This window comes from Buteo buteo, chromosome 1, assembly GCF_964188355.1.
Source record: "Buteo buteo chromosome 1, bButBut1.hap1.1, whole genome shotgun sequence".
Taxonomy (NCBI): domain Eukaryota; kingdom Metazoa; phylum Chordata; class Aves; order Accipitriformes; family Accipitridae; genus Buteo; species Buteo buteo.
Window position 1 is genome coordinate 52,457,135 of NC_134171.1, and position 16,405 is coordinate 52,473,539.

Sequence of the window (16,405 nt, forward strand, 5' to 3'; positions counted from 1 at the left end):
TGTGCGTGTCTGCGTGCGTGTGTGTGTGTGTGCGCGCGAGAGCGTGTGCGTGGCGTGGGTTGGAAGTTGCTGTGCAGCAGTCGGGACCGAGCGGATCCCTGGACCCGGCGGAAGGATGGGGATCGTCTGACCAGCAGAGGCGTCTGCTGCCCGCGGCGGCGCCCGGGCTGGATGGATTTGCTGCCGGCGCTCCCAGCAACTCTGGTGCTGCCCAGGAGCCCCCCGAAGTGACGCGGGGTTTCGCCGAGGAGAGAGGCGCTCGGAGCCCCGGGCTCGCTCCCTGCTGCCCAGCCGCGGCTGTGCGCCAGCCACCGGGATTTACACGCTCCGCCGGCGGCACCTCAAACTCTTGGGTTTCCTGCGCCGCGCTCTCCGCCGCGGTGGCACCGTTTGGCGAAGAGATCTGTTGTTACAAAGCCTGGACCTCCGGAGGAGATGGAAGTTTTCTCCCTCATCCTGGTCGTGTCCGTCTGTTGGACTCGAACCTGGAAAGCGGCGATTGCAGATTCAATCATTCATATCGGTAAGGGGGTGCTGCGTCTGCTGGTGCTGCTGGACACTTTTCCAGCTCTCCTTTGCAACCTTCTCTCTTCTGCCAGGCTTCCCCCCCCCCCCCCCCGCTCCCTTTTATCCTTTGCTCGCTTGCTTTTGTTTGTTTGTTTGCTTGTTTGTTCCCCTCTTATAATTGCTTTCTACCAGGATCTTAGGCGTCCTCTTTTTCCCCTACCGCTCTGTGTAAAGGTTTCTTGTCGGCGGGGTATGTGCGTGCTTTAGACCTTGAGGTTTTGCGCGGCTGAGGAGCTGGGGGGGCCAGGGCTCGGGCACTTCCCCGGTCCCTCCCCGCAGCTCCAGCCTGCCTTCCTCCTGCCCCGGCTCGCCCTCGGGCGCGGGAGACCCCGAGCCACTCCGTATTTCCCACACCACCGTGACAGCCACGCTAAAGCCCCCCCTTTTTCCTTCCTTCACCCCCCCCCCCCCATCCCGCCTTCCTCTCCCGCGGCGGAACAGGTGGTTTGGCAACGTGAGAGCTTCCCCTCCCGCCGGCGGGCGGCCGCAGAGGCGGGGGCCTCTGGTGTGTCCCCCCCACACCCCCTTCCCGGGCCTCCACCCTGCCGGCCGGGTGGCCGCTTCCCGGGGCCGCGGCGCCCGGGAAGAGTAGCGGCCTCCCCCGCCGCCGGCGAGTGCGGGGGGGAGGGGGGGGGTAGCTGGCAGCGGCGACGGGCCCCCCCTCCCGGCCGCGGCGGGCGGCGGCGGCGGGGCAGCTCGGGTGATGCCCGTGCACGGCGCTGCCTGCCCTCGCAGCCGGGGAGGGGGCGCGCGGCTTCCTCTCGCCGTCCGTTCCTGTTCCCCCCCCCCCCCCCCCCCTTCTCTCTCCCCGTTATCCGGAGCCATCCCCGGCCCGGCAGCCCTCCTTCTCGGTGGGCGCATCCCTGGGAAGAGCCCAGCCCCGCTGCCGAGCGGCGTTTTGTTCCCGCGACTGGCGAGAGCGGGTCGCCCCCCTGCGCCGGCCGGGGATGCGCGGAGAGAGGGGGGAAGAGGAGAGGAGGGGGGGGGTTGGAGAGGAGAGGAGAGGAGGGCGCTTCCCCCGCGGCCGCTCGCCCATCTGCAGGCACCGCACGCAGGCGGAGCGGGAGCCTGGAAACGCGGGGGCGGGCGGGCGGCCGGTGCCGCGCTGCTCCGGGGAAGGGGCATTTGGGGGCAGGGTCCCGCCGGAGCTTTGGGGAGGTCCCCGGCGCGGTGCCGGCCCCGGCGCCGTGGGGCAGCGGCCGCTCTCCGCCCGGTTGGCTTTATAAATATGTCTGCCGGTGCTTGTCGTGGGGGAAATCTGTGGTGGGTTGCTGTGAAAGGGGAAGCGGGAAGAGCGTTTGGAAAGCCCGACCGTCAAGAGCTTTCCTGCAGGACACCGATGTTTGGGCAGCGATACCCCAGTCCTTCGTGTAGCCCTCCCCACCCCCGAGCCCACGGGCTGCCGCTCCCCTTAGGAACCGCAACTTTATAGGGGTCAGTCCTTACAGCTTGTGTGCGACTGGAGCATCAAACATCGCACAGAGGAGGCAGCGCTTTATGCCCTCCTTTTAAAGAGAGAATGACTTTTCTTTCCTTCTTTTTTTTTTCTTAATTCTTCCCAGTTGTAGACTGTTAAAGCGGCACAAGGAGACAGTTATGTCTTATGATTTCTTTCTTAGAAGCTTGTAACAAACTGATCAAATCCTAGGATTTGGGAGGAAATTTTGACTGTGTAGCAGCTGAGGAGTTTCTTTGCAATGTCCTGTCTCACATCCTCCTGGCTAAGGGAGCGTTACTGGGCAAGCTGTATGCCTTTGCACTAGCGTAAAGGGAGATGATAGCTTTTCTCTCTTCGTGTTAAGGACAATTTTGTTTCACTTGTTTATATATGATGGATGCAACACATTTTAACCAGTAATGTTCTTTATAATGCTGTTAGTTATTAGATGCATCAACACAGTAAATCCTTACTGGAAGCAAAAAAAACCCCAAACCCCAAACCAAAACCAAAGTAGTTGCTTCTCACACAATCGATTTGTCTTGAGAAACAATTAGTACAGTTGACAAGGGGATTACCTCTTTTTATAGACTGTTTCATGTTGCCATGAAAATGGCAAACTGATAGTTGTTACACAGAGCTTTAAATCTGCTAAAATGAATACACTGAAAATGAATGACCTCAAATTAGAACTATATTAACACTAAATGGGTAGATAGCTAAATATTCCAACTTGTACAGCTTGCAGATGAAAATTTGGCCCCTAGTAACACCACTGTATTTTGTGACCTGGATGTTCTGACCCCCTTCGTTTTCTCCACTTCTACTGAGTAAACTTACGTATAAAATATTTAGACGTAAATAATAAACTGTAGTTATTTATGAGTTTAAAAAAAGCAGTAGCAGGGTATTCTGTGAACAAATTAGCTACAGAAGAATTCATAAAGCCAAAGAAAAAAACCAAAACGTTCAGTTCAGGGGAAAAGAAATACTACCAGAGGTAGTACTGACGCCTTAGACAACAAACAAAATAAATGCATTATCTTTTTCTCATTCTGCAGTGTTAAGATATTCAAGTGGAAAATATTTTCCCATGTTTGGGAGGGGCAGATGGTCATAAGAAATAACACTTTACCTGTGTGTACCCTTTTTCTGATAGCATGTACTTTTTCAGTATAATGCACTGTCTTGCTTGTTAAGTATTATTTGATGTGTTTCCTTTAAAGGGATGTTTTCTGTCTCAAAGTATGTTACCAGCCATCTCTTAGACAATGACAAAAAAATTTAGTGAGTAGAGATTAATGACTTGGTGATGGCAGTGGGAGGGGTACAGTGATTGGTATCTATCTATGATACGCTTTTTCATATTTCTGTCTTCTGAATGGTTACAGCTGTGGCTTTTGATCATTAGAGCAGGTCTGCGTGTATGTAAATGTACAGATTTAAAAATACACGCTTTCCTATGTCATAGTTTAAACATTGGTAGGGCTGCTTATAGTCTGTACATTTCTGCTGCCCTGCTATTATAAATAGGAACTGGCAGTTCAGAAAGACTACATTAAGCACTCTTGTGAAAATGTTGAAATGAATAGACTCCACTGTAATTTTCCTTACCCCTATATAAAAAAGAAAGGGGCAGGGTTACCATGTCAAAACTGTGCAATTCTGTATTATGCTGCTTCTCTCAGTCCATGCATTGATTGAGTAATTTCATCAGCCCCACATTACTTGATTGCTTAGAAGTTTCCTAATGATCTGTATGCTGTAGGAAGAATCTGGAAGTCGTGAGTGGAATGGCAATGATTTTGTGTTTTATGAGGCTATTCAAAAAGTCGCTCTGATTTATGTAGCTCGAAAGCTCCAAAGTCTTTGAGATTAGCCACGCTGCCTGATAGTTTCTTCATACATCAGTCGTCCCACACTCCTCTCTCCCTAAACAGGAGTTTAGAATAGTGCTTTAATTAAACAGGGATTAGGTGGCATTCCTTGTCAACTGCACAATTTATGTGTGCTTTTTATCTTCTACAGCTGATGGTCTCACGCTTTTATATTTGTACTTTGTGCTCCTTTTTTTTCATTTGACATGTACGTAGTAATACATCCGTAAGTGCGTATAGATTTCCTATTGTGCCTGCAGAAACATATATGCAAATCTGTGTGTATTAGGTGCAGCAAAATCACCTAGGGCAGTGGTTACATAGTATGGTACAAGAGTTTTTGCTGAAAAAAATACATTAAAGTATTTTTAAAGGCCAGTTCATTGCAGCAGTGTGCAGCAATAGTTCAGGTACCCCGATTACTTCAAGTTGTTTTTTTTCTTTATCAGTGGCTTCTGTCATATGCAGTCAGTTGCGTACTGCCCTTAGCTTTTTATATTTTCAATGGCAAGTTCAGAAATGCATATAATATCTAGTTATATATATTATAAGTGCTTTCACATATATTTATACATATGCTTTTAATATATATTTTTATATATGGTATATATTTTTCTAAGAGAAAATCAGGCCTGCTCTTCCCTTACTCCTCTCAGCTTTTAGACTCTGCAGGCCCAGACTGCTGCATTCCTTGTGTTAGACAAGTTCCCAGCATTGCTGGGTCCTGAGTTTTGGTTCATACTTTTAAGCTCTTCTGTACCATTGATGATAATATCAGGGCAATTCCAACATGGGGTCTATTGCTTACTTCTTCTGTTGATATTCATAGTGCCCTTAAAACGTAAAATTTTTTTGTAAGGGAAAGGGAGTCTTCTAGCTTGGTGGTATGCATGTCCACATTTCTTCTTCTAAGCTGGTGTACCTACAATGCAGCTTGGCTTGTATTGTGTTGTGCATTGGTAATAGGAATTAAAATTGCTGTGCTATTGGTAAAGCCTCATTAGAAAGTGTGTAGTGTATGTCACTAACTGTTCATTACAGTTTTCTCACATACATTTTGTAAAGCGCAGGATAAGCAAGAAAAACAAATTTATTAAAAACAAAAATTTCTCTGTGCCTGTAGTGTTTACCGATGAGTGTTCAGATCTCTGTTTTCCCTGCTCTAGAACTGTGCCAAGGTTATTTGCTTTTTAAACATACATGTGCATGAAGATCTGGAATACAGCATGCTGTGGCTTAGCAGCAAGTAGGTTTTATTAGTAACTATATTCTACTTAAATGCACAATATGCGTAACATACTCTGTGTTTCTATGTGCGCTATTTCTTAAACTTTCTCCTAGATGCTTAGATCTGTGATAGTATTTCAGTCCCTGTGTGTTGGTGCAAGTTACTCTGCAGCTAAAGAGGGATAATTTTACATGCCATAGATTACGGCTTGGTATCTTCCAAAGGCATGTTTGCCATTAGGTGTCACTGCTTTCTGGAGTGTTTCTTAGTGATCACCAGGGCCTGATCCAGAGTCTGTCATAATCCAGGTGAGTTGCTTAGTTGACTTCAGAAGATTTTTAAATTGAGCCTGTGGATTGTTGACTACAGCAGGCGGCTCCTTTTCATGTTCTTAAATAATTCTTAGCATTACTTCAAGTTCTTTGTCCTTGATAAAGACAGACAAAAAACCCCAACCATCCATTTTCAAGTGGTGTCCTAACAAATGCCTGACATGGCAATTGCTGCTGCTGCTGCTGTGTGCTTTCAGATGACTATTTATGGATGCATGGATCCTTTATTCTCACAATGCTATCTTTGAAAAAAACACACTGGAGAAAAATCTTTTAAGACTGTGACTACATAAACCTACCAACTAAGGTTCATTTAACTTAATGAACAAAGGCATTAAGTATGGTTCTCTTCCACTCCCTGGCCCTGTAAAGCAAGTGGTATTGGCAGGAGATGACTTTTGTAAGCCATTAGGTTACTCCCTAGATATAGACTTGAACTTACATCACTTTCTTCCATTTGATATATAGCTATCTATAATCTGCCATGACAGTCTGTTTTTTGCTGAAATTTATTGGAGGCTTTTGCCTTTTGAGCTTTGTATTTTTACTCTTTGTCACTGCTACTCCATTGCTTGATTTTTTTTTTCCAGCACACTAACAATGGTTTTAAAAGTAGTTTATGTGAAAGATTAGTTCTATTTGGCTATCAGTTTCTAGTTAATTTTCCTAATTACTTGAATTATATATGACAGCATGGTAAAACTCTTCTCATCTACACAATCTCCAAACATAGTTTGTGTTCTATATCTTCTGTGTTTAAAAAACATATTAGACATAGACAATTACTGTTGCTGTTTGGACATTAAAGTGACCCACAGAAAAAGGAAACAGTATTCATAAAATTATCTATATTTTGAGCAAATATGAGAGAATAATCAAACTCTGAAAACATGTTATGTAAGTATATTGCTATACATGATAGCTTGGTATGTGCAAAATGTTGGCTTCAGGTGATGCATTGGTAATGAGGCAAACTAGGATAATTTTCTGCATCTGCAAACTTGGATGTCACTTTTTTGTGTTTTGGTTGTTTTTTTTTTAATTAGATTTGAATTCTAGAAGGTATAATTTATTATCTAAGCTGGTAAAATTGGAAGAAAACTTTGATTTTAGAGGCAGGCTTGGCAGGTCTGTCAAAACCTGGATGGCTCCACAGCTGTGCATCCTACAGGCCTTACAGTTCAGTTCATGGTCTGGTCACACTCACAGCCATCTCTGAGACCCCTGGATACACTAATTTGTGCTATCTAGAAGTGCCAAGAGGCAAGTATGACAGACACAACCCAACAGTAAAGCATAACATGCAGTTTGCCAGCAAACTGTTGTAGCGGCTGGGAACTGGGCATGAAAGTGCATGTTTCTCTGGGGCATTTTGTACCCTAGACTGGCTGTCTAGCAACTGGCTTCCTCCTGGGCTTCCTGGGTACAGATGCAATTCCTTTCCTTCTGCGATGTTATTTTATCTTTCTGCACCATCTACTATGTCCAGTAGCAAGTAGGAGTTGATCTATTGCTTGCAGTAGTTAGCAAAATGAGCTATGTTGGCCTAATATTGACCATGGCTTGCTTTGTTGCTTATCTAGGCTTGTAGACTGTATTGGAGAAGGTGCAATACTGAGCTGGTGCAGTGTGGTACTTGGCATGGAATATGTGCTAAGTGCACGTTAAATAAGTGTGGTGCTGTGCTAGTTAAACCATCCTCAACACCAGGTAAGGAAGGCCTGGGCAAAACCTTCTGGGCACAGTTCTTAGCTGGCTCATGCATTTGAAGCAGGATGCGGTGAAGAGGAACTGCTGTTGTCTCCCACGACAACGTAGAATTTAAGTATGTATTCTTGACATAGTAATATAAACATAGAGACTAAAATGGAAGCATTTAGAGGAAGAGTGGGTGCGGAGAAGGTGTCTCTCTTGCCATATCTTTATGTACTTCAGTCTCTTCCCATGAGCACCAGCAGAGCAGTTTCCTCTCCTGTTCTTCATTGTAGAAGTCAGGCTTTGGTTTCTGGTTATTGTTGGTGAAGCGGTTGTGAGAGATGATGGAATAAGGGAAAGATTCTCTTGTGTCTGCAACCACTGTAATTAATAATGGTTTATGTGACTTGGAGAGTTACAACTGATCTGTATAACGGGGAGGACACAGGCTGAAATTGAAGGTTATTAGATGAAATGTACTAGTGTTTGGATGACAGTTATGAAACTTGGCAAGGGAATGGGCTTCAAATTGTGCAGTGCTGTGGTTTTGTAAGGTTCAAAATTTACATCCTAGTTTCAGTGATAATATAGTTAATTCAGAGAAGGAGGTATTTTGTATTCTGTATTGTACCACAGAGTGCACTTCAGCTGGAGAGTCTTGCTCCTGCTTTGGACTGGGGTAACTGCGTCAGCTGAAGGAATGGATGTTCTGTGAGCTCTAAGTGTTGCATTAAAAAAAAAAAAAGCCCACATAAAAAGTGACACTTAATGAGAAAGGATAATAAAGTAACTACAGCATTTCTGTGTAGCATTAAAGTTATCGTGGAAGAGGTGGTAGATAGACAAATACTGTAGTTTTAGTTACCTGTAAACTGATGGATTTGTAAGTGCAGCATTAGATGTAAAGTAGATTTCCATTGCACACATTAGTTCTGGAATGATGGTGGAGTAGGGTGGAAAAAAAGATGAGAGGGAAAAAGTTTCCTGAAAGTTATGCTGGTTTTATCTGACAAGCTATGCTCAAGAGGAAATTAAAAAACAAAATGAGTAAAAATGCAAGGAGGGGAGGAAAATAAGGTATCAAAGGCAGTACTGTAGAGTACTTGCAGTGTACAGCCAATGTATGGTATGGACTGCCTGTTAAATGGCAAGCAACAGGTGATAGCTATTACTGGTCATATTAAAACACACATACTTCTCCCTTTCACTATTTTTATTAATTTCTTTCTCTCTTGTATTCCAAGTTCATAGCAAGCAGTTGTGATGGTCACTATGTTCTGTATTCTTAAATATTTGTTTTTTTCTGTCCAGGAAGAACAAAGTTAAACATACCATAACACAAATATCTGTTATTTGGACAGATAAAGCTGCTTTTTATTTCTCTGGAATTCTACTTATTTGATCTCTTTTGAGACAAATATACCTCCAAAAGTTGGTTGTTATGCTTAAGGCTAGTCTTTCTTCAGCTCTCCCCTTTGTGCACGTATAGAAGCAAGGAGTATATCCGCTATGATATTTGCTATAAATCTCTTAAAAAATGTACTACTCGGGTACTACTTAAATTTCCAGTTCCATGCTACAGGCTAATACCAAGCAATGGGGTATGTATTAATGTATGCATATACAATGTATAAATACACATTTCTTCAGTAATCAGAGGGATTATTCTTTTTGAAAGTACTTGGCTGGATTTTTCTTTAATTTGGGATGACATTAGTTTCCACCTTAAGTAACAACACAGAGATTTGGGAGGCTTTTTACTTACAGGCAGGAAGTCATAACGTGAATACAAATCATGAAATGGCACCCTACTGTGCTAGAAGCTGTACAAATATGAAACAAAGTTGGCTGTCGGAAGATTTGAAGATGAAGTGAAAGAGAAGCCTTGGATCTCTCTGCGACTCAGACAGTTTGTACACCAGGAGACGAAGTTGCAAATCTTTTGGCGTCTTTTGAGAGACATATTCATTCATTCAGGTTCGTGAATGATCACTCTGGGTATGAAGGAATGAAAGCACATAGGTATGTCTACAAGGAAGGTACAGATGTGGTGTGGCTGATGTCAGTACTTCCTGGTTTGGGGCATGTGATAACAAAACTTAAGGCTCTGAGGTAGGACAGTTGATGGGAAATGAAGGCCAGCAGTGTGTGTATAATCATTACCTACAATGCTTTCTTGCCAATAACACTGGTTAAACTGGCGAAATAAAAACAGTCATTATCTCATCAGCTGCCAACATACTACCCTCTGACTTTACCTAGTACAGGAACTAATGCATGGTTATGCACATACACACTCTCTCTTGTTTGGGAAAATATTTAATAGTACAGTTTTGGAAGAGGTCTAGGTAGAAAGAAAAGAGCCCTTTTTGGGAAAGTGGAACAATGTATGTTGCAAAATGCCCTACTTTGTTTATAGAGATATTTAAATATAATCAGTGATTCTGAAAGCAGCTGCAGCGTCGTTAGCTAGCCTTGCGGAGTTTCTAGAATGTTATTGAAATATTATTGAAACAATCTAGAGAAATGATTTTCCAACTCCTTAGAGTAGCTTTCCTGTTATGGAATTGGATTGCATCCTGGAGGTACATGAGAAACACCCATCTACTTGAAAAAGTTCTCTCCTTTTTGGCAGTGCTGCAGAGTATAGGGACTATGCCAAATAAAATGGCTGAGGGTAGTGGGCAAAAGAAAAGCATGTCCCATATATAATAGATATGGTAGACAGGGAGTCATCAGCAGTGCTTGGTGTCACCAGCATGGAGGGTGATGTCTTGGGGACATCATTGATGCTGTGTCTAGCTGCAAGGAGAGGAGGAGTTTTCAGGTAAAGGACAGCATGAGTTGGCAGCAAACAAAGCATAATTGGGGCTTTCTCTGCAGCAGAGAGAGGCTCTGGGAGCAGGAGTACCCTGGGGAAGGTTCTGGTGGTGCCTTCCATGTGGGAGTTCTGGAAAGGGGTGGAGGCTTGTGGTTAGCAGTGGTGGGAGTTGTTTGGGTGGTGAAGGTGCAGGAAACATTTGGGGGGGCTAGCCTGAGTGATGGGCCAGGGTATCTTTGTGAGAATACAGGATACTTCTAGAGAATAGCAGGTAATGTTACACTTCTGTGGACTGGAGACTGGGCTTTAAACTTTTGGGACAGGCCGTATAGAGGAGGTATATGTGTATGCATATGAGGAAAGTTGGGAAATCCAAAGGAGTGAGGCAATGGAATGGCCCAAATATTACTGAAAAGAATAATAATATAATGCAAACGATGCTTTGAGAACAATATATCTAGAAGATAATATTACGTTTTAAAGAAACTAAATTATAGATTAGAAAATGTGATTGTTTCTCTCTATCCAGCCTCTATGCTTTTAGTGTAGAGTGCTTGATTTGTGCAGTGGATCTTAATTTTTTTTTCTTTAGCTGATAATTGTACCTGGTTACTTTGCAGAAAAGTGAGATCCATTTTATCTTTGTATTGCCTAGTACCATTGTACACAGATCCAAACAATGAGTACTGAAGTGTCATCTTCCATTCCTCTACTCCCAGGAAAACTCTGAGCATATTGTACCTTCCTGTGCCTTAGCATTATCCCTCTGATAAAATAATCTTCCTTTGCTTTCTCCGTGCAACCCTCTATTGCTGGTCTGTACTGTGCCTCCATGTAAGCACAGCTTCTGTGGCTGGTGAGTGGGAGGAAGGGATGTGCACAGCCACAGCTTCTGCTCCATTGACTTTTGACCTAGTTTAGGAAGGAAGGAAAGGGAAAATAATGCAGCGTGCTTCTGGTTTCAAAGACTGTCAGGTCTTTCGTGGAGTGAGAGGAAGAGCTCTAGCTCTCTCCTCATCTTGAATAGCTGCATAGCTTGTATTAAAAGTTAGGGCTCTCTTCAGTGAAGCTCCAGAGTGGTGAGTGGATCTGCTTTCACACTTGTCTTGCGGCATGTGTTCTCATTTGGGTGGTCAAGGCTAAAGTCTGGTTTTCTGTCAATGTCAGCCTTGTCCAACCTCCATTCAAAGCAGCGAAGGGACAGCCAGTGACTTGTATTTCCTTTAAATTAGACACAATAAGAGTTGGGGATAATAGGTTTTAAAATATTTTTCTGTTTGAGATCAATGATCTCTAATAACGGGGCTGAATGATGTATGGGAGGAGGAGGAAAATACTTCCTCAGGGGAAGGTAGATAATGATAGCAATAGCAGTTTCTAAATGCTGAAAATCATCTTCTACAGGAGTTAGGAGTTTAAAAAAAAAAAAAAAGCTGTTCATTAAAGTACTGTGTTTGTTTTTTTTTTTTAAAGGCATGCATTTTTTCCCCATTTTTTGTAAGACTGCCAAATGTCCCTGAGGCTAGAATTAATTGGCTCTTTGTGTTGTGTCAAGTAAGGAGTACAACTGTTTTCAGAAAATACTAAGTTCATGGACTCCCATCCAGAATATGAAAAGGAGCGAGAGGCTAACTTTATATAAACAAGGTCCTTGCGTCATTTTGTACCACTGGCTTGAAGTAATAAATAGAATATAGAAATTGTTAGTGTTGGTGCTTTGGAAGCTGTTAAAGTTGTCCCTGTAACCCCCATCCCTTCATCCTGCCTAATTCTCTCTTTAGAACAAGTGTGTGCAGTTTTCTTTTCCTCTCACCTTCAGGCATCTGCAATGAATAATCAAATGTTTGCTACTTGGGAATAACCAGCGTTGGGGTTTTTTGAGGCAGCTTCAGGAGTAAGTACCATGGAGAGGTATGTTGTTAGCGTTGCTTTAGCAGTACAACAGAGAAGTTACCGGTTGCAGTTCATTTCACAAATTCACCCTGACCGTTTTGGATTTGAAGGTATTTTATAATTTTTAATACTGCTGTTTCAAAGGCCACTTCTCACGATGGTTTGAAGTCAGTGGACGGCAGCAGATGTAAGCTTTGAAATAGCTCTTTTGTGGAGGGCTTTGAGGAGTATGTCTTGGAGCTGTTGCATTAAAATTCCAAAGTGTTAACTTAAATGTAATAATGCTCTGACAAAGTGCTACTACCATCTGCTAGTGAGGATTAGTACTATTTAAAAATCTCTGTAATTCCCAGAAAGAGCAGAGGAGTCATGGCATGAAGAAATGTCTAAATTAGTATTTTAGTTCAAGGAGTCATAAATTCTTTGTGGGGACCACTGCCTACTAGAGATTTTGTGTCACACTCTCAGCTTACATAAAGGAGTAAATATTTGTGGTATATGACTAGAGTGATGCCTGTTTCTAACAGTTCCCAGCTTGGCCCCCAGTTTTGCAGCAGAATCCTATCTATTTACAACTGCTTCTCATTCATGTCACAGTAACAATTCAGTGTTAACTACAAATACAGTTTGTGTGACAAAATAACAAGGGAATGTCCTCATCATGGGTATTTAGAAAGCTTCATTCCTTATCATTTAGCTCTTCTGGACTGAGAAACAGTTCTTTGTTGAGTGTTCCTATGGGGCTTTGAACACCACCTAAACACTTAGCCCTTTCTGGACATGAAAGTCGGTCTACACTTAGAGGATGATCTGCTGCTGGAAATGTTCTCAGTAGCAGAACATCTGCATCCCCAGACTTCTCTCAGCTGAACATGCAGAAATAATTCAATATCTAGTAAGGAGAGAGTCAGACCAGTTTTGAACCTATTCCAAAAGCCAGTGTAACTTACTGGTATCTGTTAGGAAATGTTTTCTGTGCCAGTATTAAGGCTGCTTTACTCATATTAGCAAACAGCTACATCTTGCACAATATTTAATTTTGGAGATCCATATTAAAAGATACACTTTATAAAAACTCCAGTTGAGAAGAAAAGGGAAAATGCAGCCAACCAGAAGCATTTTTGGTGTCTTTTTCTTCCCTCTCCTAAAAAGGATTAATTGAGTTTTATTTATTCACAGTCATGCATGGACTATAACTAATGCTCTTAACTAGCTCTGCAGAGAAGTAGATCATCTCATATGCCTTTAGCTGAAATAATTTTCATCAATATTTCTTGCTGGAGTACAGGTTGTGTGTGTTTACATATGCCTGTTGGTACAATGACTATGTTGTCCATGTAGCTAAGACATACTAAGACCAAGTCTCCTGGATGATATACCAGTTCTACCTTTTATTATTCTTTTTTATTATTTTTCCATACTGGAAGTACAACTGGAACTGATCGCTTGTTTGAAGACTCAGGTCTCTTTCACTTGTTACTTTAGGTGTAAAGATTTTCACCTCTTCCAAACTGCCCCTTAGGAACCCACACTGCTTTCCTTTTTTTTCATGGTAGACAGGCTGATCACCCATGAAGTTACTTGCTTGAGACTAGTCACTGTAGACCCAGGGTAAATGAAAGATTTCTTGGCTGTCTGTTGCTCAATCCAAGCAACTATGTTGTCTTGTACTATTACTGAGAGGTATTTTGGTTTATCTGATGTGAGAGAGGGAGTACAGAGAGCCACCGTCTATTGTGTTAGCGAACATCGATCTGAGGCACGGGGAATGGAGACTGTTTGCATTGTGAGAATAAGGTCTTATCTTAAGGGTATTCTTGTCATGCTCTTGCTTTTTGCTTAGACAGGCTTTTGTTTCCTTTCATATGTGGTGTATATGGAGACATAAGAACAGATGGATTTTCCACACATTTACAGTGAATAATAGGCTGATGAAACAGAATTGGCCAGTCCACAGTTGTCAGTCAGCAAACCTGCCCCTTTGAGGGATCTCCATTTATCATGACTGGGTGCTGAGTAATTGCTACCAGGTCTACTGCATGGTGACCCTGCGTGAGAATGAAGTCAGGTGTATTCCCACATCATTTTCCTTGCTTGTCTCCTCATACTTAGATGTTTATCTTCTTTAAAAACTGTTTTAGTACAGACAGATTCAAAGCATACATGAGCAGGAACTGAACCAGGTCATCATACAGTTCTTGCCTCCATGATGGAGTATAAAAATGGTGAAATGCTGTACAGGGCACATATTCATTATCTGTTTCTTCCTTTACAATCATTTAGTCTAAACTTTTTTTTTTTAAACTGTGCAGAAAGGTGCTATGTGGGATTTAAAAAAAAAATTCTTAGAAGTGCTCAAAACCACAGTTCTTACAGTGAATCCTCCTCAGTACCTACCTCTATTTATAGATAAGCAAGTGTCTTTTAAAAAGCATGACTGCTAAAAGGTAGAGCAGCCTGGCTGAAAGTGTCAGGGCCCTAAATGAGACAAAGCTGAGAGTGAGTTAGCCCAGGAATATTCTGGTGCAATTTGCTGAGGAGCCACTCGTGGTAGCTAAGCCAGCTCATAGCTTTGCATCAGGCTGCATGTGATACAGGGCAGGTGTAATGTTGCCCTCCTTTCATTACCTTCTCATGCTCCTGGCCTGCCCTGAGCATCCTGCTTTGTGTATGCTACTGCCTACCTTTCTCATTCCCAGCAAGCTGCTTTTTTCTTATCCCATCCCAGGTTTGCCCTTATCCTACTATCCTGGAAGCCACTTCCAGGGGAGAGTTAAGACTTCATCTGTGTGCCAGCAGTTTCTTGCGGTCGTGAAATGCCGAGGGGTGAAGCCAAGCAAGTGGAGAGCTTTCTGCCACTTGGCAGGTGCTTTTCACAAGCAATTGTCTGTCTCTCTCACCGTGTCTTGGGCTAGTCCCTCCAGACAGAATTTGATACCTGCAGTGACATTTATCATCATGGTACCTATGTTGCAAACAATACCCTTGGTCTTGGAGATCCACACCTTTAAGATAATGTGACTACATGTTTGTGGATTGGCGTGTAAGTGTATTTATGTTGCGATCTGGCATAATGGTAGGAAGGAAATGGAGAAGTTTCTGAGGCAACAGCTTTTCAGGCAGGAGCTGTCACTGAAATTCGTAGCTAAATGGCAAGAGAAGCGTACCTCGTGTTTCCTGGTACTATCCATCTAATAGCGTTGCTTAGTGTCCGTGTTGTGGTAATAGTACCTGAGATCACGGACCTGTTTTACATGCTGTCTGTGTACATAGTAAAAGGCAGTCCATGCTGAAGTTTCTGTAATCTTGTTGTCTTGTTGTTTCTTGTCAGCTTCATTTACTTAGTCTCATGCCCCAGGACAATGCTTATTGTATTCATGTTTCCAGAAAGGCAAGGGAAAGCTTCAGTAACAGTTTTAGCCTGAAACTATTTGGGAAATGTTTCTGCTTCTACTACCTCTTATTTTTCCCCACCTGTGCTGACAGATTATATTTATTAGCACAACATAATTTTTGGAGCCAAAATACTTATTAAAGTCCTCTTTAAATTACTTGTTTATTGGTCTGCTTCTTGTAAGATAGGATTTTTAGGTTCTTATTGGTGTCATTTCCATAGTATATCACAATGCCTTTAAATGGCACTGGTTTGGGTCCTAGGGCTAACTCACCTGGGCACAGTACCAAACTCACTTTTCCTTGGTCTTCCATTCAGTGTACAGTGTATATTTAACTGCTTTTATACACAACCAAAAGTGAAGAGCAGATAGAGCGGTTCTATTTTTTTTTCTAACTGATTATCGTAAATTGTGCAGCCAAGAAGTTTATGCAGTGGCACAGCAAAGGATTTTGCATGAGTTTGTTTTTATGTCATGCAAAACAATATTTTTGCCTTCAGCTGCTGACCACTGAGGCTGCTGACTGAACACAGCCTTGAAATATTCTCAGACTTTGTTTTTTCTATTCTGTAAAGATCTGAAAGAACTTCTCATTGTCTCACCTGCTGGGCATCCCAGACCATAGTGTACATTTGAACATGTTGCTGGATTCGGATGGAATTTTATTACTGTATTACTTCTTTTCTAGGTAGTAGCTCCTACTGGAATGGTCATCAGGATAAAGACTGCTGGCCATGCTCTTTTTTCTCATTTCTAACTGGAATATGATGAAGGACTAATAGGATTTTCAATGTAGTCACTGACTGCCACTTTTTCAAGCAGGGCATGCAATTCATAGGTCAAGTTATTTTCATAATTCCTGAGGGTTGTGGTTGTGTGGCCACTAACACAGTCTGATAGACATGAGTGTGTGTGGATAGTATTTTTTTTTTTTTTTGAGGAGATACGATGGGGGAAAAAGAAAAGATTTCCCACATCACACATTAGAAAAAGCTGCCAGAGCAGTTTAAAAGGAAGCAAAATGGGCTATAACTCTCTTCTTACAGATTATTATTTTAGAATAAACATCATGTCCTCTGTTGTAGAACATTTGGAGAAATAACATGTCTGCCATTAGGCCTGAAATCTGTTCTCTGCCTTTTCAGACTCTCTGGCATGA

General features: G+C 42.7%; 1 protein-coding gene across 1 annotated transcript in view; it reads left to right on the forward strand.

The window, feature by feature from the left end:
* The first annotated feature begins 284 nt into the window (after positions 1–284).
* GRID2 (glutamate ionotropic receptor delta type subunit 2) overlaps positions 285–16,405 on the forward strand; it is a 737,675-nt gene continuing 721,554 nt past the window's right edge. The window contains exon 1 of the mRNA XM_075030714.1: positions 285–523. Coding sequence (XP_074886815.1) covers positions 436–523 — 88 coding nt within the window. The 5' untranslated portion in view covers positions 285–435. The remainder of the gene's footprint in view (positions 524–16,405) is intronic.